Source organism: Pinus tabuliformis, chromosome J (assembly GCF_031772625.1).
Source record: "Pinus tabuliformis cultivar Carrire ecotype Pingquan chromosome J, CPIR1, whole genome shotgun sequence".
NCBI classification, from domain to species: domain Eukaryota; kingdom Viridiplantae; phylum Streptophyta; class Pinopsida; order Pinales; family Pinaceae; genus Pinus; species Pinus tabuliformis.
Genome location: NC_142295.1, coordinates 1,516,791,935 through 1,516,817,408, shown reverse-complemented (window position 1 = coordinate 1,516,817,408; position 25,474 = coordinate 1,516,791,935). Strand labels below are relative to the sequence as shown.

Below are 25,474 nucleotides of genomic sequence, written 5' to 3'. Positions count from 1 at the left end.
TTTACAATGTTATCACTGACATTCTGTTCGATATATACTATGTTATGGTATTATATAGGAGATATGCAACATGAAGCATAGCTGGAGCATATTGTTTTCGTTCCTAATTTTAAAAAAAATTATCCTTACTAAATATAAATATATAAAAGTTGTATAGTTTGTTAGAAGCTGAAACATGTACTAGTATATTATCTAAATTAATGCTTTTTCATCTGGAAAAAACCTATATTAATTTAAGTTAATTAACTTTATATAATTAAATAAATTAAATATTTATAAAATAAATTAAACATTTTTAAATAAAAACAAAAACTTCTAAAAATTTTGAAATTATCATGAGTATGATCATTTTAATCCACACTTTAATTTCAGGACTACTAAAAACTACCGACACACTAAAATCCACCATTCCCACTAATTTAAGTAATCGAGAGTAGTTAACACATTCCAACAACTCCCAAGTAAATACGTCAAAGTGACATGACGGATGTGGCATTTTTTCAAATCAATAAAGCCATTTTCAAACTTGAGGTCTTTTATTGGTTGATCAAGCTCGCTCATGGCACGGATGAAAGAACGAGGAATGATTACTCAACTCACTTCACCTCCCTATGTAAACGATCTTTATCTTTCTCGCACTCTTCAGGAAACGCACATCTCTATTTCTCATCCTCTGTCTATCTAATTTCATTGAAGGAACGAACAATCTCCTCAGAATGGCCGCTGCAGCAATCAATGGCAATGACTGTAAACCAACCATTGTCTGCGTGACGGGAGCGACAGGTTTCCTAGCCTCCTGGTTGGTCAAGCGACTTCTAGAGAAGGGATACACTGTCCACGCTACAGTTCGCGACCCGGGTGATTACCATCTCATTCTTTCTGAGTTGTTGGAATTTGGTCACGCAAATTTCTGCTCAATTTTTTCCCTCTTTTCAGATAGATATAAAATTGGGAAAAATTACAATACTGAACTTCAATCTCATTCTCTTTCTGTTGCTGTGAGAATTTGGCCATGCAAAATTCTGCTCATTTCTTGACTTTTTGGATAAATTGAGCAAAATTTCAGTGAACTTCATTCGTCATGAAACTGATTTCTAACCAATATATGTCAAAACTGTAACGGAAAAGTATTGTAGCTTATTTCTACCATTGGGTGGATACAGAAAACAACGCAAAGGTACGACATCTCCTGGACATTCCAGAAGGTGGGGAGAAGCTCAAGCTGTTCACAGCGGATCTATTGGAAGAAGGCAGTTTCGACGCTGCCATCCATGGCTGTGATGGTGTTTTTCATGTGGCAAGTCCTGTCGACTTCGCCCCTAAAGATCCTGAGGTAAGTAACTTCTCCGCTTCAATTTTCCCAAACGACATGCCGTTAAGATATATGCATCTGGGTATTGATACTTAGCAACATGAAATTGCTGCTGTGCAGAATGATGTTATCAAGCCGGCAGTTGACGGAACGCTTAATGTTCTGAGGGCTTGCACAAAAGCCAAGACCGTAAAGCGCGTGGTGGTCACATCGTCCGCGTCCACGCTCATAGTTAGCGAATCGAAGGAGCAGAATCAGTACATTGACGAAACTCGTTGGACAGACGTGGATTTCCTCCGGACTAAAAAGCCTCCCTCCTGGGTACATACATAACTAACCACCAGACACGCCGGAAATTCTTAAGCTATACAAGATTTCGCAGGTATTGCTGACAAAATGAAGTGTGTGACAGTGTTTAATGGTTAATTGTGCAGGCATATCCGGTTGCCAAGACGCTTGCAGAACAAGCAGCGCTGCAATACCGAAAAGAAGATCCAGGGTTGGATGTGGTGACCATCATTCCTGTGCTGGTAGGGGGGCCTGCCATCACGCCCAACGTGCCCTACTCAGTTAGGTTAACCCTTTCCCTCCTCACCGGCGACCAACAAAACATACAAGCTTTGAAGGTTATAGAGATGGCATACGGCAGCATTCGATTGGTACACGTGGAGGACGTATCCAGCGCTCATATTTTCTTGATGGAAAACCCCTCTGCACACGGCCGCTACATCTGCTGCCCTATAATCACCACCGTCCCACAGCTGACTGACTACTTATCAAAACGCTATCCGCAGTACAATGTGACAATCCAGTGAGTATGACTATCAGTAGAGTATGAGATTTCTATATTAGCATGGGTATGCATGTCTATATAATTACCAAATTCTAATGGAATTGCTTGAACAGGTCTGAAGATATGCCACCGGTCCCAAAGGTATACCCTTCGTCCAAGAAATTGGTGGAGAGCGGTTTCGCGTTCAAATTTGGCATCGACCAGATTTTCGATGATGGTGTGGAATACCTGAGGACGAAGGGATTGCTCGTTTAATTAGTGAGGGGTGTTTGCTCGATTATCAAGTACATGATATGGTCATGGTAATACTAAGATCAGAATGTTCAGTCCAATGGGTGCAAGGAGTTTAAAATAACGATTGATATTTACTTAATTTAATTTAATTGAATGTCAATTTATACTTGGTTATTTGGTCAGGATGAATTTATTTTAATATAATTGTTAGATTTATTTGGTGTGAATACGTTGAGATTTTAAAAATGAATTCAATGATATGCTTCTGGCTTTATTGATTGTGATAGTTGAGGACGCAAACCCTAGCCTATGGACCCCGTGCAATGGTACACCCGGAGCTATAGGCAGGACATCCTGCATACAAAAATTATGCAAGTTTTAAAAACATCTTGATGCTGAATTATATTAAAACCAATTATATTAGTTTTAATACACAATATGATGCAGGTGAGTAATAGAATACTCTTACGACCCATGGTATATAACATTTAAGAATTTGTGCAAACTTTAAAACATTTTACGTCATTATATAATATTTTATCACCGTTAAATGTAAATTAGCCTGTTTGTTTATCAAAATCTTTTGCATATTTTGAATAATATTGCGTTAGTGCTACAAGCAGCAAATATAATGGCCACCAGAACGTCAGAGTCTATGTACAACTTGAATGGCTGATAGTCCGATGTCAGAAATGGTGGGAGCCATAAGAGAATTTCATAATGAATTACAGCACATTGTAAAGCCCTAATCAAATTTGGTGGATACATTGAATTACAACACATTGTAAAGTCCCAATCAAATTTGGTGGATACATCTGATTGAATCTACATGGGCTGGCTTGGTGAAACATGAACCATACCCAGCTGGTCTATATTGATCAAATTTTGTTTGTTTTCCAACAAAATGCTAACTCCTGACCCTTGCTGCTGGAGTATTATATTTACTTTGGATATATTCATTGGATATAAATGTAAATATGGTTGGAAATTGTAATTAATCCAACATGTAAGAGTCCGCTAAATTTAGAGGGTTAATTAACTGAGTCAAGTTTATTGCGTTCAGAGTTCAGAGTTGAGTCAAGTTTATAGCGTTCAGAGTGAAGTTATGTTGTGAGAAAATTCAAATTTAGAATGTATTGATTTGAAGTTATTTTGAGTGAATTGTTAATTCAAAAACTTTAAATGCTCCTTACAAGTTCATTGTAATCATCAATTTGTAATCATCCATTTTTTATTGACGAATAAAAGAACAATAGCTTGGGTTATTGTATGTGTGAGAAATTTTGCATTTTTCTTCTTTTGTCTTTCATCAAAGCAAAATTAAATAAAAAACTTTCAAAGAGTCAGAATATCTTCAACTGCAGCTTGCAAAGCCGAGCGATAAGTGAGGAGAAAAATTCTTAGACGCCATAGCAGAGTGCAGGCAGTTTAAATAGAGTTTGTCAAGGGTTTGTTGAACAAGTGCATGAGATTGAGCATCCGCAGTTGCTGTAAATGGGTATCTTTATGTCTATTACTGATTCTCTGAATATTTGGGAATCTGACGTACATGGGTGTGGTCAATTTTTTTACCACACCCATATTCGTCCAATTCCGAATATTCAAGGGATCAATGTTCATTACTGATTCCAAAAATATTTGAAAATTTGATGGACATAAGTGAGGTCAATTTTTATCAAAAATTTACCACACTCATGTCCAACCAATTCCGAATATTCCATAAATCAACGATCGGGACTTAAGCTCAGTGGCCGTAAACAAGCCTTGCGTGGCCGTGAGTGTTTTGAAAAGAAGAGTCAAAGCCTCGTTTCACAAGGAAAAGGTTTATTCATAATTTTTTTACAAGGAGCACGAGAAGGTGCGCAAATTTATGTTTTGGGCCGCTCCGCATGAATAGATATTTATCTGTGGGGGCGTATAAAGGTTGTATTGTTTTTAAGATTCATAAAGTTATCGATGAAGTGTGTGGGGGCGTATAAAGGTTGTATTGTTTTTAAGATTCATAAAGTTATCCATTAAGCGTGAGGCCTTTTGGTTTAAAAAGTTTGATGCCGTATATTGAAAAGGCTTTTTATTGTTTGAAAAGCGAAGGTTTATAAAGAGATTAAAAAGTATTTTATTTTAAAAAAATGTCTATGGTTAATAAGATTTGGAAATTGGTGTGCAATATGTAATGAATTGTTTTTGTTTTGTAAAGAGTTTGTCTTTTTCGGACATAAGGAAATAGGTTAATGACCCAAGACCTAGAGGCATCTTGCAGGAGTGAAAGCCCACTCTGTTATGGACCACCAATGGGTTATTCGAGGTCGCATTGTTTTCCTTGAATAACGGTGATGAGTCAGCCTGCATTCGCGAATAGCAATCAAAGATGGTTGTCCTCATCACTCTTTTGACAACTGATTTATGATAGCTCTTCCCACCCTATTAGTATTAAAAACCATATTAGCATTTTTGGGTCGATATGGAAGATAACCTCATGCAATCATGAAAGTAGCCCCAAGAAAAAGGGAATACAATAGTCATGGGTCGCAAAGCGCAACTAGAGAATATTAAGAAAAGGAAATGAAAAGAAGAGACATATATTATTGCTATGTTTATTCAGGTTCAAACCGCAGTCGAGGAACTAAGAAGTCTAGCAAAAGACAAACAAGAAATCGAGGGTGATTGATGTAGCTTTGATATGTTACCACCTCCTATGTTTACTCGTAAATATTTTGATCATTATGTTATCAAAATGCTAACTTTTATTGGAGCTAAAGACTTAATTGAGTATTGGTCTAATAACCCATATGATAAAGTATGCAATGTTTTAGCATAGAATTTTATAAAATAGACATTGGATGAGAAGTTTTTGTGTAAGGTAGCAAAAGCTACATCTTCCAAGGAAGCATTGAAGATCTTGGAAGAAGAATTTGGTGCAAGGGGGAGTGGCATGCAGCAACAGCTTATGTCACATTTTTTTGAGCAAGACACAGATCTGAGAGCAGATGAAAAAGACTCTGAGAGGACCAGAGAGCTTGGAAAATCCCACTCCAAAGTGGATGATGGTCGTGAACACTATAAAAGTGAAACCCATAATGCAGACATGCATATTGATGAAGAAAATGCAACAAATATTGCATAGAAAGAAGTTGAAGCCTCTGCAGGTGAAACAAAGCAAGAACATATAAATGCTCAAGGACTCCACTGTAACGTGGATGGTGCAGATGATGGTGAATCCCACTGTGATGAGAAACATGTGGATGATGACTACAAAGTGAGATGTGCATTGGTGAATCCAGCCGCAGCTGATGAATTTGGTGAAGTTGAAATTGCTAATGAGCATGTGCATGCTCATATATCCCACAATAGAGTGGATGAAAATTATGTTGATGTTAAATTTGATGAAGAGCCATTAACTCGTGATGAGTGGTTCCACTTGATGCAACAAAAAGAACATATTGATATGTTTTTATTTGGTGAGAGAAACCCGCTTGTGATTCGAAGCCAATTGGAAGACAACATGTTTGCAGTAGCAGAGGTTGGTAAACGTGCAAAAAATGAAAGTTATGAAGGAGTGACAGAACAAAAGAAGGTAGAGAACGAAGGGATGGAGTCGGAAGCTCTCACTGAAGAGCATACTGAATATGTTTTTAACATTGTTTTTTAATATGCAGGTGTTCATAATAGCATGGACGCAAAAGTTGAAAACAAAGTTGCTAATAACTTTGATGCAAATTTGAAGCTTATTGAAGAATGGATTCAGAAACCAATTGAACAAATTGATTCGAGTCTTAAAAGAAAAGTTGGAATAAAATAATTGAATGAAATGGTGAATAATGATCTTGAGTGTGTAGATTACAGGAAAAAAGTAGCAATACATGATGATGAAAGTGAAGAGAATGATATGGAAGTTTATGCAAACAAGGAAGAATTCATTAAAACCATTTTAGAGCAATGGAGTCAAGAAGGGATAAGATTCTGGTATCAAGAAATATGGCAAAAAGAAAGACAAGAATATGAAGCGCAAGCAACAGAGGAAAAAAGACAGTTTGAAGATGAAGAGTTGTGGCAACAGTTCATAGTTGAATGAATCTTTGAAGAGGAAGTTGTTAGAAGATTGACTCGGATCAAATTCAAGAAAAGTCAAAGAAAAATTGTAGCAACAACAAGTAAAGAAATATGGAGCCTACAACAAAAAAGTGCAACTAAGAATGAAGCAATTACGAGGATATAGAATCTAGAAGAAACGAAAAAGAAAATGAAAAATTACAAAATTTTTAAGTCAATGTAAGCCTAGCGGAGACATAGACCAGCATACATGTTTGAGTGATGGTTGAGTCAATTTCTATTTGTAAGCCTAGCAAGCATAGTTGAGTCATGTTAAGTCATGTTTGAGTTATGTTGAGTTGTACAATCATAATTAAGGGGGAGTGTTGGAAATTGTAATTACTCCCGCATGCAAGAGTTGGCTAAATTTGGAGAGTCAATTAACTGATTCAAGTTGAGTGAGTTTGAGTTAAGTCATATCTTGGGAAAAGTCTAATTTAGAGTGTGTGCATGTAATTTTGGTGATTCGCTAGTCAAACATTTTTACTAATACCTCTCATTGGGTTCATTGTAATCATCAAGTTTTGGTTCATCAATAGAAGAGCCACAACTCGTGTTATTGTGTGTGTGTGAAATTTTGTGTCTTTCCTCCTTTGTCTTTCCAACAAATATATCAATCACATTGGGAAATATCTATCAACCTCCAATCCCATCCTTATTGAATCTTTATCTACTTTACTAAAAAATAAAGGGAATTTTGCCAAAATTTCTAGAAATCCAAGTTATAATTGTTAAACTTCAAGATTTGGAGTGACTTGATGATACTAAATCCATTTCGATCGCCAAAAAAGATTCAAACACTTGATAGTTTTGAAAAAAAACCCAAATTATAGCCCCACATAAAGATAAAATAATCCTCGCAAAATTATCGTCTTTGTAGACAACATTGTAGATTAGGGTGTAAAATAGAAAAGTTATGCTTAGGCTAAACCATTACATTTATTCAATTTATCTATCATCGTGTGTAATAATGAATGTCGTGTTAGCTATTTTTACACCAAAGATGTTCCCCTTTTGAAAATGGTCAAGCTAGGCATTGTGTACCTTTTGCATCTCCATTTGACTTTTGTTTGTGTGTTGTTATCATGGATGAGCTTATTATAATTGGAATAATCTCAAATCCCTAGGAAATTGGTGGGCATAATAAAAGAAATTGTTAAAAATGCTAACATTCAAGTGAGGGAAAAATTATCACAACAATTAAATAACTCACTTTCATTTAAACTAAATATTTCCATTTAAAAAATATATTATAATTATTTTATTTTTGAAATATAATTACTTTTTAAGTTATTTATAAAAGGTTTCCATTTAATCAAATTCACTTTTAATTAGCATTATTTTAAAAAATTTCACATCTAAATCTTTACATTAATAAAAAAAATGCTTTTTACAATTATATTACATATTTAAATTACTAAGGAGGCTCATGCATCACTATAATATGACATTAAAAATAAAATATAAATAAGGAGGCTCATGCAACAAAATTACCAATGTCAGAAAAATTTCTACAAGAAAAGAGTTCTTATTTTATTAAAATATTAAAATATAATGAATTATCTTCATCTTGGAACTTGGAAAGGTGCAAGGGTTTTACATGGGTTGATTTTAATACATGTAATGTACAGTCAAATATTTATTTATATATCATAAATAAAAACTATATATATTCATTTTTAGGATGTGGTTATGGAGCTTCATGTTCAAAATCCATGATACCTATGATGTAGTGGGGAACATACACCTTAAATTAAATTTGATTTACGCAACCCATTTTCGGCATGATGTTTTACACTATTCTTGATGCTAGCATATTAATAAATATGATAAGATTTACATTAAATTATGTATTTTTAAAGATTTCCTTTAGGTGTTTAAGGGATTTTCTTAGGTATATAAAATGTTTAATTGAAAAATTAAATGAGCTTCATTTTGATTTTTTTTTCAATCAATTTTTTTATATAACAGAAAATATCAAAATTTTTGGTCAAGTTTGTATAGAAATTCCGGCTTTGGGGATTCTTAAGATAACTCCCACACAAAATTTCTTTAACTAACTATGATAAAGTCTCACCTTAAATCATGTTCAAATTGACATGTTATTGGATATTTTTTTGTTTAGGAATGACAATCCTTGACATACGGACATCTTAACTATGATTAACTTACATGGTCACTCATTATTCTGGGACCTGTGCAAAGGCAACCATAATTATTTCTGGAAAGATGAGAATGAAAGAAAGAAATTTTTAACATCCATAAGGCTAAAGATAGCCTATGGGACCTATTTTAGAGTGCAAAACTTGAAAAAAATATGCACCTCAAGAGATTTAATCCTCTTCAAAATGGATCTATATTGGTTCTATATATGTATATAACATGTGTAACATTTCATTTTTAAAACTGTATTTTTGAATGCATAAATGGATACAATGCCTTGAAAGTTTTCTTGTACAACTAGATTGTGTAAAGTACACCAAGTAAATTTGCAATTCCAACAAATCTTTGCTCGACAAAAATTAAATTTAAAAGTGGAATTAATGGCTCCAAATTAATTTAAAGTTTTTAAAAGGAGATAGCTAAAATTAAAAAACAAACCCCTTTCTTTATGTTGATAGAAGAATATGATGCAGGGGCATCGGAACTAGCCAACAATGTGGAAATTTGTCCACATGTTGTGGCTTGACAGGGTGAATTTCATTCACGGTTTGTTCAAATCCAATCTATTGAGGAGGGCGATTTCTCAATTAATTAGTTATTATAGTAACTTAGTGATAAGATTTGTTAAAACAGGTGTGTGCGAGCGCTAATAGGTAGGAGATTTTATTGTTAGGATTTTTAAAATTAGAAGATTGTGTTATCGATTTGTTAGTGGAGTTAATGTGAGGAAGTTGTAATAAACGAAGAGATTTTTCTTCGTGGGGGGTGGAGTCTTTTTGGGTGTGTTTTTTTTAGATGAGCGAAAAGCTCTTAATAATAGGAGAGACTCTGTTTTTTTTGAAAACAAAAACCAAGATCGTTCTTATGAACAGGGATCAAAGGCAATTTTCTGTTCTGCGAAGGTTGATGGTTAGAAATAGCGTGTGCGCTCAATGTATGTGGGCTGTGAAGATTGATATGAGTGTTTTTTTTATGAATTGTTTGAATTGTGGCAATTTATGTATGTAAACAACCCCACAGAAATTCTGAATGAGTCGATTAATATTAATTAGTTTTGAAACTGTCAGATCCATTTAATTTATCTCATCGGAGCAGTTGAATGTCGGTTGATCCGATTGTGCAGTGTTTTAATTGTCAGATCCACTAAATCGCAGAGGGGCAGCTAATACCTGTTTGCCCATGTAGTCTCTGTTGATGGAAATGTTCAAGTATCCACTTCTGTTCTGGATAAGAGTCGATTTCTATGTACTAACGTAATGCTGTGTTGGCAATGGAAAACCCGATATGTATATATGCGTATAGCCATTGAATTAATTGCTGGATCGGTCGATATGAACATTTGGGCGTTGGCGGTGATGATCAGTTCTATGTAATGCTGAAACTATGCGCGATGCCATCGGTACCTCTTTGCCATCAACATTTCAATCATGACTCTTGCTTCTACTGTGCGCTGCATAATTTTTTTAATCGAATTTGAATTGATTCACACGCTGTTTGGACACATTGTGGGCATGGCTGTATTGAGTTATATGAATGGCAGTTCAAAGTGTTTTATGGGGCATTTGTTCTTGAACAGAATTGAGCTTTAATTAGTTAAGCTGCTAATACATCTTGATTGAGGCACATATGTTAGTTGTATACATCCAATCAGTGAAGACAGTGACTCTGGGATTATGAAAAGAGGAAAATGTTGTTAACAGTAGGAAAGTTCTAATTTTCCTACATCATTTTTGGTATCAGAGCCAGTCACAGGTGTTGCAACAAAGATGCCGCCAAGGCGAGGAATTGGTCGAGGAAGACCAGAACCACATGCAGTCCTGATAGAAGAAGTGCGGAGACTGCGTGAACGAATGGAGACAATGGAAACAGCCCAGAGAAGAGCACCTGATGAGAGAACTGAGAGTTCTTCAGAAGAATCTGATGAAGAGGTGGAAGCAGGAGAAGAAAATGAAACTGCCAAAGTCCTCAAGATGCTGGCAAAAGTTGGAAGCAAACCCAAGATAGAAATTCCTATGTATGAAGGAAGTTTAAATGCCGAGGAGCTCATGGATTGGATCAGATCCATAGATCAGTATTTCGATTATGAAGAGATTGAGGAGAATAAGAGGGTGAAGTTTGCAGTCACTAGACTGAAGGGCCATGCAGCCATCTGGTGGGACGAGTTACAGACATCAAGAGCGAGAAAGGGGAAATCTAAGATCAAGCAGTGGGATAAAATGGTAAGTAAACTGAAAGCCAAGTTTTTGCCTAAAGACTATCATTTGAATCTTTTTAAGCAGATGCAAAATCTGAAGCAGAAAGGAATGTCTGTTAAAGAATACACTGAAGAATTTTACAGGTTAAATATCAGAACAGGGCATGTAGAAGATGATTTGGAGAAAGTAGCCAGGTATATTAATGGGCTAAGGTATGAGATCCAAGATGAGATTAGCCTGTTAAGTTTGAAAACTGTTGAGGATGCCTATCAAGCAGCCTTGAAGGCAGAGGAAAAATTGTTGCGCAAACAAAACCAGAGAAACAGAGGTAAGAATCCAGCAAAAGAAGGAAGGATACTTGAATCCAAAGTTCAACACTCTCAGAATGAGGCAGGGAGTGCGAGCAATAGAGCACCACAAAGAGGAGATTTTGGGCGTGGAAGGTTCGTGCCCAGAGGCAGAGGCCGAGGAAGAGATGTCCGGTGCTTTGCATGTGGTGAATGGGGACATGTACAATGGGATTGTCCTCATCAGAGATCAGCAAACCAGCACAACGTGAATGTTGCAGAAGCCAAGGAAGAGATTCCTCAACCTGAAGCTAAAGAGGAACCACCAGAAGACGGAGAGTCCCTATTACTGAAGAGGGTATTACTGGAAGGAGCTAAGGAAGCCAAAGAACCAGTTCAAAGGAAGACTTTATTCAGAACTGTATGTAAGTCCAAGGGTAAGTGTTGCAAGTTGATAATTGATAGCGGTAGTACTGACAACCTTGTTTCTACAGAGATGGTGGACAAGTTGAAGTTGGAGAGAACAGTACACCCCACTCCTTATAAAGTATCGTGGCTTCAGAAAGGCCATCAAATTTTTGTAACTGAACAATGTCAAGTTGAATTTCAGATTGGTACTTATAAGGATGTCATTTTATGTGATGTAATGCCGATAGATGTATGCCACATATTGCTAGGGAGGCCCTGGCAGTTTGACCGAAATGCCATACATGATGGCAGAAGAAATACTTATACTTTGGAGAAAGATGGGCATAAGCATACACTACTGCCATTGAAAGCTGAAGCTGATAAAGAAGCACTTGGAGATAGTGTCACGTTGATGAATGAGAAGATCCTGTTGCAGGAAGATGAGAAGGGTAAGGAGATGCATTTTGCTAATGTTGGAAAACCCAAGGTAATTTTAACTTCTACAAATTTAGAAGATTTACTTGAAGAAATTCAGAATTTAATGAATGGTTCTGCTAATATTGTTGTGGATGAGTTGTTACCCATCAGGAGTATTAGCCACCATAATGATCTAATACCTGGAGTCAGTTTGCCGAATAAAGTAGCCTACAGGGTAATGCAGGAAAATGCCGAAACTGGAACAAAAATGGAAGAGTTGATGGATAAAGGGCAAATCAATGGAAGTCTTAATCCATGTGTTGTGCAAACAATACTCAATCCGGAAAAAGAAGCTGAAGGGCACATGAGCACAAATTCTCGAACCTTATATAAAACCACCATCAGATTAAAGATTGAAGGTTTGGAGGAACATGCAGTCTCCAAAGAAGAGTTGAAATTAGATTCGAAGAAAATCCAAGCAGTTGTGAATTGGCTAACTCCTAGAAGCATATTTGAGAGAGATTACAAAAGCAGATGGCAGGAATGCAGTAGCAAAAACAAACAACGAGCAGATATGAAGAGACGGAAAAAGGAATTCCAAACAGATGGTTTAGTCATGTATTGCAGATTAGTGCTTATACTAAAAGCCAAAAGAAGAACCACAAGGAGACGCCATAATAGACGAAAACACAAAACAGGAAAAAGGAAAAAGAGAGTGCCAAAGAAAATCAGAGGTCAGACTCACTATCAGTGTTTGGTCAAGTGGAAAGAGCAACCAATGGAAGATTCCAGTTGGTTGACAGCGGCTGAATTGCAGAGATATGGAGTAAGTCTTGAAAGTTTAAAGGACAAATCTTTTCTTCCCCGGGAGTCTGATGCAGGAGCATCGGAACTAGCCAGCAATGTGGAAATTTGTCCACATGTTGTGGCTTGACAGGGTGAATTTCATTCACGGTTTGTTCAAATCCAGTTTATTGAGGAGGGCGATTTCTCAATTAATTAGTTATTATAGTAACTTAGTGATAAGATTTGTTAAAACAGGTGTGTGCGAGCGCTAATAGGTAGGAGATTTTATTGTTAGGATTTTTAAAATTAGAAGATTGTGTTATCGATTTGTTAGTGGAGTTAATGTGAGGAAGTTGTAATAAACGAAGAGATTTTTCTTCGTGGGGGGTGGAGTCTTTTTGGGTGTGTTTTTTTTAGATGAGCGAAAAGCTCTTAATAATAGGAGAGACTCTGTTTTTTTTGAAAAAAAAAACCAAGATCGTTCTTATGAACAGGGATCAAAGGCAATTTTCTGTTCTGCGAAGGTTGATGGTTAGAAATAGCATGTGCGCTCAATGTATGTGGGCTGTGAAGATTGATATGAGTGTTTTTTTTATGAATTGTTTGAATTGTGGCAATTTATGTATGTAAACAACCCCACAGAAATTCTGAACGAGTCGATTAATATTAATTAGTTTTGAAACTGTCAGATCCGTTTAATTTATCTCATCGGAGCAGTTGAATGTCGGTTGATCCGATTGTGCAGTGTTTTAATTGTCAGATCCACTAAATCGCAGAGGGGCAGCTAATGCCTGTTCGCCCATGTAGTCTCTGTTGATGGAAATGTTCAAGCATCCACTTCTGTTCTGGATAAGAGTCGATTTCTATGTACTAACGTAATGCTGTGTTGGCAATGGAAAACCCGATATGTATATATGCGTATAGCCATTGAATTAATTGCTGGATCGGTCGATATGAACATTTGGGCGTTGGCGGTGATGATCAGTTCTATGTAATGCTGAAACTATGCGCGATGCCATCGGTACCTCTTTGCCATCAACATTTCAATCATGACTCTTGCTTCTACTGTGCGCTGCATAATTTTTTTAATCGAATTTGAATTGATTCACACGCTGTTTGGACACATTGTGGGCATGGCTGTATTGAGTTATATGAATGGCAGTTCAAAGTGTTTTATGGGGCGTTTGTTCTTGAACAGAATTGAGCTTTAATTAGTTAAGCTGCTAATACATCTTGATTGAGGCACATATGTTAGTTGTATACATCCAATCAGTGAAGACAGTGACTCTGGGATTATGAAAAGAGGAAAATGTTGTTAACAGTAGGAAAGTTCTAATTTTCCTACATCAGAATATCATGGAATCTGAAGGTCACCAGTGAAAATGCTCTTTATTTAATCTCATTATTAACAAACACTGACTAAATTAGTACCACGAGGACCTATGGTAATGTTTCTCCTCATTACCTTGCATGTTATAGCTTGGATATAATATGTACATAAGATTTTAACATAGTGGTATGATTCGAAAAAATGATTTAGCCATGTGGTTCGAGCAACATCTGTTAGAAAGACATTGACACAAGTGTGAGTTTATTGTAAGCCTGAATGCATTTCCTCCCCTCCATCCGCCACCCTTTAGGTTGTCATGTTTCCTTTGTTGCAACACTTTTGCAGTAACATCATAGGTATGTTGAATTCATTTGGTGTATTGTTGCACCTTCAGGGGAAATTGCTAGTATATATACCTATTTTTGTTAAACGTGTGACATGTTTATCAAATTAATTAATTAATTTGTCATACCTCAAGTAGCATGGACACCTCACTATTCGTTGATTAAAAAGCTAAGATTCAAAAACTACATTTATTTAGGTATAGTGGGTAATTATGAATGTCGGGTCAAAAAGAAAAAGATTAAACGATTTCGTGGTTATTATGAATGTCCGATCAGCTATTTTAAATTATGTTTATCTTATATTTATTAGATATCATTATTTGGGATTCAAGTGCGTTAAGTAAGTCATTCACCTATGAAAATATCCATGAGAGGTAGTCGTAACTCACTAATTTCTCATGATTTTTGAATAGTCCACTTAGCACTCATTGCATCAGGTGATGCTCACAGGGATGAAGAAGTGGGAAAACCTTGGCAAGTATTGTGCCTCATGAACCATTCAAGTAGAGCTCCCATCACTCTTTTCTATTAAGTATTGAGGGCTTTTCACAATGCATTATATTAGATATCATTATTATGGGATTCAACGGCATTAAGTAAGTCATTCATCTACCCAATGCAATGAGTGTTAAGTGGACTATTCAGAAATCATGAGAAATTAGCCAGTTACGACTACCTCTCATGGATATGGTCATAAATGAATGATTTACTTAATGCAGTTGAATCCCAAATAATAATATCTAACATAATGCACTGCAAAAACCCCTCAATACTTATATAAATATTACTTATTATATCATTATTTTTAAAACTATACTTATTACTTAAGCACATATACATAAAATTTATATTATTTTAAACATATAGGGTCTTCTTTATAGTGTATCTAAAAAATATACTTTAATTACATGCACATAAAACCATAATTTTTTTAAATTAGTTTTAATACGTAAATAATCCTCTATATTGTATCTTTTGAACCATCGATTACCTTATGCACATACATGATTATTGAAATTGCTGAGTCAGTGTATTTCAAATACATGTTTAGAAGGTTGGACCAACGGTTGTATCCTATTTCATCTCGTCGTGGCCATTGAAAACACCATGAACAGTAAGTCCAACTTTTAAAACAATGGTGATATGGGAGTGAGAAATAAAAAATCTAGTCAATTTGGTTTTAAGCGGCCTCTTGAAGGCTTTGTTTGTAAATACCATATTTTTGTTTATTACTAGCAAGGTGGTTTAAAATTTATCTATGAGAAAGAAGAGTAATAGTTGTAAAATAATAGTTGTAAAATAGTTAATATCTATTTTTAAAATAATATTTTATATTGTTTTATAATGATTATATTAGCATAATTATATTAGGAAATGTAGTTGATATATGCTTATTGGTATTATTTTCATATTTTGATTAGCATATAAAAGGTGGAAAATGTTATCGATAAGTGTACGTCAACCACATTTATTAATGTGGTTATGTTAGTAAATAGTCAACACACATGGGGCAGATTCGTAGATCATGGTTGGCTATGGTTCATGTTCGCTAACTATGGTTAAAATGGTTATCAATGGTTTCTCATGGTTAGCAAGGTTGACCGACATTGAAGAGAGTTGATTAAGGTTGACCATGATTGACTGTGGTCAACCATTAATGCAAGGATATATTTATGTTACATTAAACTAACAATGTTACATTAATGTTGATGATTGTTACATTGTTATGTTCACGTTACGTTATGTTGACCATGGTTGACCATTCTCAACGATGGTAGAGAATTGTTAATGTTACATTAATGTTAATGTTAAAATAATGGCTACATTAATGATTGAAGAGGGTTGATAAGGTTAACCATGGATGATAAGGTTGACCTTAGTTTACCATAGTTGACCTTAATTGGCAATGGTCAACCATGATTGACCAAGGATGTAGATGATAGATTATGGTGGACTAAATGTGACCATGTTTGACCATAGTGACCATGGTTGAGATAGTTTGATAAAGGTTGACTATGGTTAACTATAAATGACCATAGGGGAACATGGTTGACCATGATTGTCAACATTTAACAATAAATGAGGATGATCAACCATGTTCACGATGAAAACCACCTAGCCATGTTTGACCATGGTTAACTATGTGCTATGTTGACCATGGCTAAGCATTATTTAACCATGTTCATCGTAGTTCACCATGTTGTCTATGGTTGTTTATGGTTAATTATGGATGAGCATGGTGACCATAGTTGACTATAGTTAAGCTACTGTCAATATGGTTGACTATGTTTGAACTTGTTGACTATGCTTAGCAATGGTGAGCATGTTTGCACGTGGCTAAGCTTATATGACCATAGTTGAATATGGTGACTTATGGTTTAATGTGGTGAACATGGTTTTCAAGGTTTTACTATAGATCATTGTGGTTATCCATGTTGACTATGGTTAATCATTTTTTACCATGATTGATTTTGTAGACCAATTGACCATGTTTGAGAAAGGTTGCTTTTATTACACATGTTGTACATCGCTAAGCATGTTTGACCAAGTTCATTGTGCTCGACCTTGTTGTCTATGGTTTACTATGGTTGACCATGGATGAACATGTTGGCCAAGTTTGGCCATAGTAAACCATGGGTGAACACGGTTGACATACGCAACTATGGTTGACCATAATTGACAAAGATAATTATAGTTGACTAGCATTAACATTGAATTTGTAATGTGTTGTGCATTTAGTCCATCTCATTGCAATGCCAATTTTTGTTAGTCACAATGACAAATTGAATTTTCTTTGTTACCTTATGATGTTAGTAATTGTTTGTAATAATTCAACATCAATTTTTGTTCATCATATGTCAATTCTTGTTCATAACATTGCAACATCAAATTTTATTCATCACATTATTGTGGCATTTTTTTTTTCACCTCCAACATTGAATTTAGTTCGCTAAATGCACTGGTGACACTTTTTGTTCAAGACATTGCAATGTCTATTGTTGTTCATTAGATTGTGACATTGATATTTGTTTGTCACATTGTAATGTCAACCATTTTAATCACATTGCAACGTTGATATTTGTTAATCACATTGCAAGTCAAATTTTGTTTATCATCTTACAACATCATATTCTTTAACCATGTTTGATGATGGTTCAACTTCTTTGACCATGGTTAACGTTGTCAAACCATGGGTGACTATAGGAGAATGTGGTTGACCATGGGTGACTATAGGTGAAAATGGTTGACCATAATTGTCAATGTTTAACTATAGATGAATATGGTTGACCATTGTTGAGTGGGTTAACAGGGGTTTAAAAGTGTTGTGCTGGTTTGACCATGGTTGACCACTGAAGACTTGGTTTGACCATTATTGAGTTATTTTTCCCATCATTATCAATGTGTAACTATAAATCTATATGGGTGATCACATTGATGATGGTTGACAATGAATGACCATGGTCAACCATTGTTGAGTTGGTTTTACCATGGATGAACTTGTTGACCATGCTGTACTACATTTCTCCATCGTGAGCATGTTTGAATATGGTTTAGCTTGTTTAACAATGATTAACTATGGGAAACCATGGTTGACTATGGGTGAACATAATTGACCATGGTTGTTAATGTTTAACTATAGCTGAAGTTAATGTGGTTGTCAACCCCATAAACCTAATAAATATAGTAAAGATAGGTCAACCTAATGAATATAGTCAACCTGGTGAATCCATGTCAACTTAGTCAACCTAGGTTAGCCTATTAAAACTAGTTTAGCCTAGTAAACCTAACAACCCTAGTTCAACTTAATAAAACTAGGTCAACCTAGTAAACCAAATAAACTTAGGTCAACTAAATAAACCTAAGGTCAACCTAGTAAACCTAGGTTGACCTAGTAAAACTAGGTCAAACTAATAAACCTAGGTTAATCTAATAAAACTAATAAACCTAAGTAAACATAGTAAGCCTACATCAAACTAGTGAACCTAATAAACCCAAGTCAACATACTAAACCTAAGCCAACCTAATAAACCTAGGTCATATTGGTAAACCTAGTAAACCTATGTCAACTTAATAAACCTAGGTCAATTTAGTAAGCTTTGTAAACCTAGGTCAATCTAGTAAACCTAGTTCATCCTAGTAAACCTAGAAAACCTAGGCCAATGTAGTAAACCTAAAAAACATAGGTCAACCTAGTAAATTTATGTCAATAATGTCACATTATGACATTGTTGTTATTCATCACATCGTGATGTCATTTCTTATTTTTCAAGTTGCGACCTTGTAATCCTAACTCAACATAGTAAGCCTAATAACCTTGGTAAACCTAGTGAGCTTAATAAATCTAGGTCAACCTAGTTAACTGTAAGTCAACTTAATAAACCCAAAAAACCTAGGTCAACTCAGTAAAATTAGCTCATCCTAATAAACCTAGGTCAACTTAGTAAACATAGGTCAACCTAGTAAACCATAGGTCAACCAAGTAGGACTATATCAACCTAATAAACCTAACAAAGTAAGGTCAACCTAGTAAACTTAGGTCAACAACGTCACTTTATGACATTGTTTTTTATTCATCAAATTGGATATCATTTCTTGTTATTTAGATTGTGACATTGTTTCTTGTTCATCACATTATGGCATCATTATTTTGTCTAGTTTCAACATTATTTGTTGTTCATCACATTGCGACATCATTCGCTACTCATCATATCGTGACATTGTTTATTGTTCATCACATCGGTATGTTGTTTGTTGGTTATCACATTGAGAATAATATCAAAGTTAAGAAGCATGGTGACTATGGTTCACATTGCACCCACATTAACTATGATTGACTTTGATGCTCATGTTGACTATGGCACTCATGTTAATTATGGTTAGCTTTGATGCTCATGTTGATGTTGATTTTTTGTTTGTCATATTGCAATGTTCATTTTTCATTTACCATATGGCAATGTTGAATTTTCATCACAATGCAGTGAGAATTTATTACTCATAAAAGTATTACTAATGTTTAAAAAAAAAAACTTGACTATAGTTGACTAACTATGGTTAACCATTGTTGATTAAGGTTGACTATAGTTTAACATGGTTGAATAAGGTTGACTATGGGTATATTGGGCTTTATGTATATGGTTAAATATAGCCATGTTGAACATAATGCTTATTGTTAATCATGGCTAAACATGATGTCCATGTTGGCCATGGTTGACTAACTAAACCATGATTGACATTGTTGAATATGGGTGAACATTGCTAACCATGGTTTTCAAAATTTAAGTGTAAATGAATATGGTTGACTATGTTCAATATGGTTGACCATGTTAACCATGGATGGACATGGGGACCATGGTTAGCACTAGTTGACCTAGTTTGACCATGGTTGAATATGGTTGCATTGTTGAAAAAAGTTATAAAATTATTAGTATTGATATTATTAAACCTTTTTAAACATTGAGTATGGGTGAAAAAATAAATCATAATTGAGATGTGTTAATGTATAGATGATAATTGTGAGTAAACCTTATTATTAAATAGTTATAAAATCTTAATTAATGAAGTATTGTGTTCACTAAGAGATCCAAGATTCAAATCCTGCAGAGTAACCCAATCTATGGAGAGGAGGGCGGATCGTAGGCTCAGGAGGTATAGTGGTAGTAGTCGGAATTGAACTCATGTCATGTAAGCATGAACCCAACCTAGTCATTGATTCATTTGATTACAGGAAAAAATATTAAGGTATGTTATTAATATTTTTTTGGTGAGTTAAATTTTGTATTTACCTTAAAAATCAAGATACATCATTATAGACCATTTTCCAAAAATATACTAACCTCAATCTTCCATAAAGGAAAACAGATATGTTAGCTACTAAAAGGAGAGATACAGTTTCAACAAAAAGAGATTACACTTGATCATAGTCGTACCATACTATGGTAATATTGCACAATATACATAATATCTACAAAACAACACTCATGAATCCGAAGATGTCATAGGAGCAAGGTCCCTTACACTTGTACTGATTGGTTCCGAGGGCTTGAGCTCACATTGGAGGTGACTCTCCAAGTGGGCCAAGTGAGCATCCAAACTCCCTAGACAAGACCATTTATAATGTTGCACCCTCTATATCGCATTCAGGGAGGAAATGATACCATTCATATTTTGATGTTTCTCCTACAAAACTTGGCCTAACAGGGTTTTCAGCTACCAGTGTAAGATGATGTAATGCATGTATTGGCTCCTTCTTCCTTTGGTATATCCAAGGTTAGGAAGCCAATTAGAAACCTCCTCCATAATTTCTAAATTTGAATAAGCATGGTGATCTTTAATGGCATAGTTCTCTAGGTGATGAATCTCCTCTTGCATGTAAGGATAAGTCAACGAATGATAAGTGGAAGTTTCTTCTTAGGCCTGGGACTGGGAACATCACTAGCCTTGCTAGCCACATCTACTAGCCCCTCTATTGGAGCCCAGGAATTTTTTGAAATTTTTTGCCATGGTGGGATTGTGTAGCAAGGATGAGGAGTGCGAAAAGGACAAGAGGGGCTATGACATAGGGTTGGCACATTAGGTAGGGAACAATGAATATGGACGTCACGTGGAAGTATGGAAGTCACATATTAGGAAGAAGGACACATGTAAGGAATATTATCAGTTATGATTTTGCATAGGATGGAGTCGACTCGGTAGATCATGGCAAATAGATAGTGGGAGATATTTTGAGGAAAGGAGAGAAAAGGCTGAGTGGAGACAACCAGGGGAAGATATATTTTGGACAACTGTTAGCCCGAATGGGACAAATCAGGGGGATGAAAGGAAATGTCTTAATGGTTCTTTAGGATAATTGGACTAGTTAGGTGGGAAGCTAAAAAAGTTCGACAGGGTTCCAAGCAACTAGAAGATGACCCATAAAAGATAAAAAAAATGTTGGTCAAAAGCATTAGCCACAGTAGATCGAAGTGGAATGTTGAGAGGTCGTTAGATAGTTGAGAATAGAAGGAGTTGAATTTTAGATTTTTTTTTATGTACCAATGTTGTTTAGACGTAATATATGGGCATGTAGTTGAATCTCTCGTTGCTTCACAATCTTGTTGTTATGGTTTTGGTCTTTGGTGATATGAACTTAATATGATGTTTATCATCTGGTTACTCTTACCATGTAGTGTTGTCATGAAAGGAAAATCAGCATATTGAGTTAATATATGTAATATTGGATACTGTTACTCTTCCATTAATATGAATATAAACTAGTGATTAGGAGTTATTTTAACCTTAATTTTTTTTGCATATTTGTGTGAATGTTTTGTGTGTTAACTTCTGGTATCATTTGTAATGGGCTGATAGGTTACTACTCCAACTATTAATCCAAATGTTTATGTTATTATTATGTTATGGAACTGTTTTTTATGGCGATGATCTAGACTGGTATGGACCCATAATGTTTTTTGTGTTGAGCCTTTCTAACTCATTGCAAAGGACCAGATGACCGACAATGGTTCAGAGTGCTAATAAATGTCAGGTGTCACTGGTAGCATTGTCGGGGTCTAGTGCCATCTCTGTCTTCAATGACTAAGTCTATGCCTGGGGTCATGTACTATGCATATTTGTTGCAAGATTGCACGATGGGTTGGGCAAACAAGGTTCAGTGCTCTGCGCAGTGCATGGTAACAATTAGGTGTTGTAGCATGTGTTAGTCAGGAATAGTGTGTTGCAAGCCATAAGACAATCTTGTTAGACTATGAAAACCTGGTTCTGATAGTCATTGATTATTGTCTCGTGTGAGACTTCACTCACTTCCTGGGTGTTTCCGAAAGGGGCGATGGTAAGAAGGTATTTTTTGGCCACTGTGTTGTAAATCTTAGGTCTATTAGAATCTCATGCACCAACAAATGGCTCCATTGCAGATAATGGGATGGTTGTGTGATAGGGTGCTTTTACAGGAATGTGGAAACCATGGATCCTAACGAGAAAGGAAATTACTCAGTGGTTTAAACGAAAGTTGCATACATTTTCTCTAAAAGAGATCAGACACAAGAACTAGAACTTGGTTAAATGCCTACATAAGTATGTGCTTAGCAAGTTTCAAGAGGTTTTATTTGGAGAAATTCCCAATATTTTGATGGAGTGGGTTCAACGACTGAGAGGCAACAACTTGATGTATCAACATGATGGGCCAAGGGAGGGGATGCAAGAAGAGGTACGTTAGCTCCAAGTGGTAAGCAACAAAACTTCCAATGTTGTTGATTTTTTGGTTTGAAAGTGTTATCGAATGATATATTGTGGATTTTGCAGTGGATGCGATGGTGTCATATCGTACAGGCGGGTGGAAATTTCTAAAGGGATGAAGAGGATGGTTTATAAGGTCAATCCCACTGCTAATAAAGATGATGTTGTATGACCATAGTGTTTTCCTCTAGAGTCTGAAACCATGAGAAAGCAAGTCATCCACGTAGATGAGGAAGGTGGGGAGGCACGAGAGATGCTCTGGCAAGCAGGAAAGGGAAAGAGGAAGAAGGATTGCAATGGAAGTTATCAGTGGGCCCAAAACTGCGCATAAAAAGGAAAAATGGAAAGGATGGATCAAGAGAGTTATGAAGATGGCACTTTGAGAAGTGGTAGAAGATATTGTTGAGGTGACATGGGAGGAGGTTGGTAAATGTCGGTGCCTACAAAAAGAAGGAGCCTAGTGGGAGGGGCTAAGAGAGGTCATTGTAGCACACAAAGTAGTGTCACTGATGAGAGATATGAAGGGATGCAGTTCGACATGCCATGGAATGAGGTAGGAGAAAGGGAATAGTTGAGTCCATGCGCTACAGAAGATTCAAAGCCAAAACAAAAAAATCAAACCATACCTAGGGTCGAACCCACCACCTGACATGCATCTACAAGTAATCAATGCACTGATTCGACTAACATAGAACGTAATTATAGTCAGGGAGGAGGAAATAGTAGGACTAGTCGAATCGATATAGTTGTAGGGGGCGACACTAGTTATTTAGATCCATATGCAAAGTCAGGTGCACCATTCCCTCGCAGTATAACAAGCATAAGAGGAAGTACTTCGTTAGGGAGTACCACACAAACTACATTGGCTGGCATATATTTGAGGATGTCCATGTTTCATGGTGCTGGGATTGAGGACCTAGAATAATGTTTGTTTATGTGTGAGACCATTTGAACAACTAAGTAGGTCTAAGACGATGCCACAAATATTATTCTGGAAGCCACATTTAGGGATCACGCAATAACATGGTACATGAAGTTCAAAATCACAACTCTAGTTGGAGAGAACAAGGCCTTGGTGGAGTTTAAGTAGGCACTAATCTAGGGTGAAAATGTGAAGTTGGATTACACATTTTGCCCTATTTTGAGAATTTTTTTATTATTTTTAGAAGTTTTTCAACTTTTGGTAAGCCAAAGCAATTTTTCCATTTGGAATTTCTTTTGACAGTAAAAAGAAAACTTGTCATAAATTTTATTAGCTTTCTATTTCTTATTTTTAAAACTTCTTTATTCACATTTGATACGTAAACTTAGCAATTGTTTGACTGTGTGTTCTTTAAAAATCAAGGGATTCATAAAAAGTCATTTTTTTGGCACCAGTGTATTCTTTGTTAACCTTGCTTTTTTTGAAAAAAAAATTGTTGCAACAATCTAGACAGACTCTACTTTGATATGCCTATACTTACAAAACCAATAGATGCACATCATAGTTACTAGAATTTTTTGAATTGAACCAATATAAAAAAACTGCAGAGTTTGAAGATGTTTAACATAGTGCCATGTTTCTCAACATATTAGTTAGAAACTATAAATATAAAAACTACCCATTAAATAAGACGGACCGACATAATGCACAATAAATGTTTCATATTTTTTGAAAGTGTATTTTGTAAGATACATAATTTTGATTTCACTGAATCATAATGACTTTCAAAAAATAATTGCATACATTTTACTAGAAAATTAGTTAAAATTAGCAAATATGTATGAAATTCCATAAAATTTATATATACTAAAAGTAGATTCAATTCTGCAAACACTAGTATTGGTTCTAAAAGTAAATTCACCATATTTGATGGAGTTTAACTATTTTGAACTTGGAGAAAGGTGATCAAATCCGAGCAGTTGCAAAGTTGTAGGTTTTCAGCCAAAAAAAGAAAACGTTCGTTAGAACTTTTTTTACCGCAAACGAACGTTAAAATAAACAAAAAATTCTTTTGGCCAAATTTTTTTAAAAGTTCAGTCGAACTTTTTTTAAAGGTTTAGCCGAAAATGTTTAAAAGTTTGGCCAAAAAAGTTATCCATATTTTTTGTCGGCCCCAAAATTAAAACAGTGTGACCCTTCGATATAACTGTTTCATCGAAACTCTATAAATAAACTCGGTCAAAAAATTATTTTCGTACTCACATTCCTCATGTGCAACTTTTGAATTCCAAATTTCTTTGCATCTAATTTTTTGACAAAAAAATTTGGTTTGGCTCGATTTTTAAAGTGAGTTTTTTGGGCTGAATTTTTAAAGTAAATCTTTTAGGCTAAATTTTGAAAGCGATTTTTTGGGCTAACTTTTGAATGTAAATATTTTGGGCTAAATTTTGAAAGTGATTTTTTTGGGCTGAATTTTGAAAGTGAGTTTTTCGACTGAATTTTGAAAGTGAGTTTTTTTTGCTGGATTTTGAAAATGAGTTTTTTGGGCTGGATTTTGAAATTAAATATTCTGGGTTTGATGTTAAAAATCTACATAGATTGAACTACATGGGAAATCAAAGAAATTGCAAGAGAAAATATGATCAAATAAGAGACATTGATGCTTGTAGAGAATACTCAAGAAACTATTACAAAGGAAAGAGGGATAAACACTTAAATATTGAAAGAGATAATCAATCTCAACAAGAAGTTGAAGTAGGTATGTATATGTAAATATTATAATTAATATTTAAAATTTAATAGTGTATTGTGGAATTTAAATTTTATTTGATGAGCTAGTTTGAAAAATATTTTTCAATGTAAATAGAGAGAGATTTTCCTCATATCATTGATGATGAGATTGAAAATATTGAAAGGAAAAATGAAAAAGAAAATGAACCAATGATTGATGATGTTGTTGAAGAT

The 25,474-nt window shown here is 35.2% G+C and overlaps 1 protein-coding gene across 1 annotated transcript; it reads left to right on the top strand.

Moving 5' to 3' along the window:
* The first annotated feature begins 624 nt into the window (after positions 1-624).
* Positions 625-2,454, top strand: LOC149233251 (putative anthocyanidin reductase). The gene is made up of 5 exons (XM_089376689.1): positions 625-858; positions 1,164-1,333; positions 1,433-1,633; positions 1,747-2,123; positions 2,219-2,454. The coding sequence occupies exons 1-5, from the start codon at positions 717-719 to the stop codon at positions 2,358-2,360; spliced, it is 1,032 nt and encodes a 343-aa protein (XP_089232815.1). The 5' UTR covers positions 625-716; the 3' UTR covers positions 2,361-2,454.
* The last annotated feature ends 23,020 nt before the right edge of the window (positions 2,455-25,474 follow it).

Coding starts and splice junctions, on each gene's coding strand:
- LOC149233251 (XM_089376689.1), top strand. CDS start 717: ATGGCCGCTGCAGCAATCAATGGCAATGACTGTAAACCAACCATTGTC. Junction 1,334..1,432: donor TCGCCCCTAAAGATCCTGAG/GTAAGTAACTTC, acceptor GCTGCTGTGCAG/AATGATGTTATCAAGCCGGC. Junction 1,634..1,746: donor CTAAAAAGCCTCCCTCCTGG/GTACATACATAA, acceptor TTAATTGTGCAG/GCATATCCGGTTGCCAAGAC.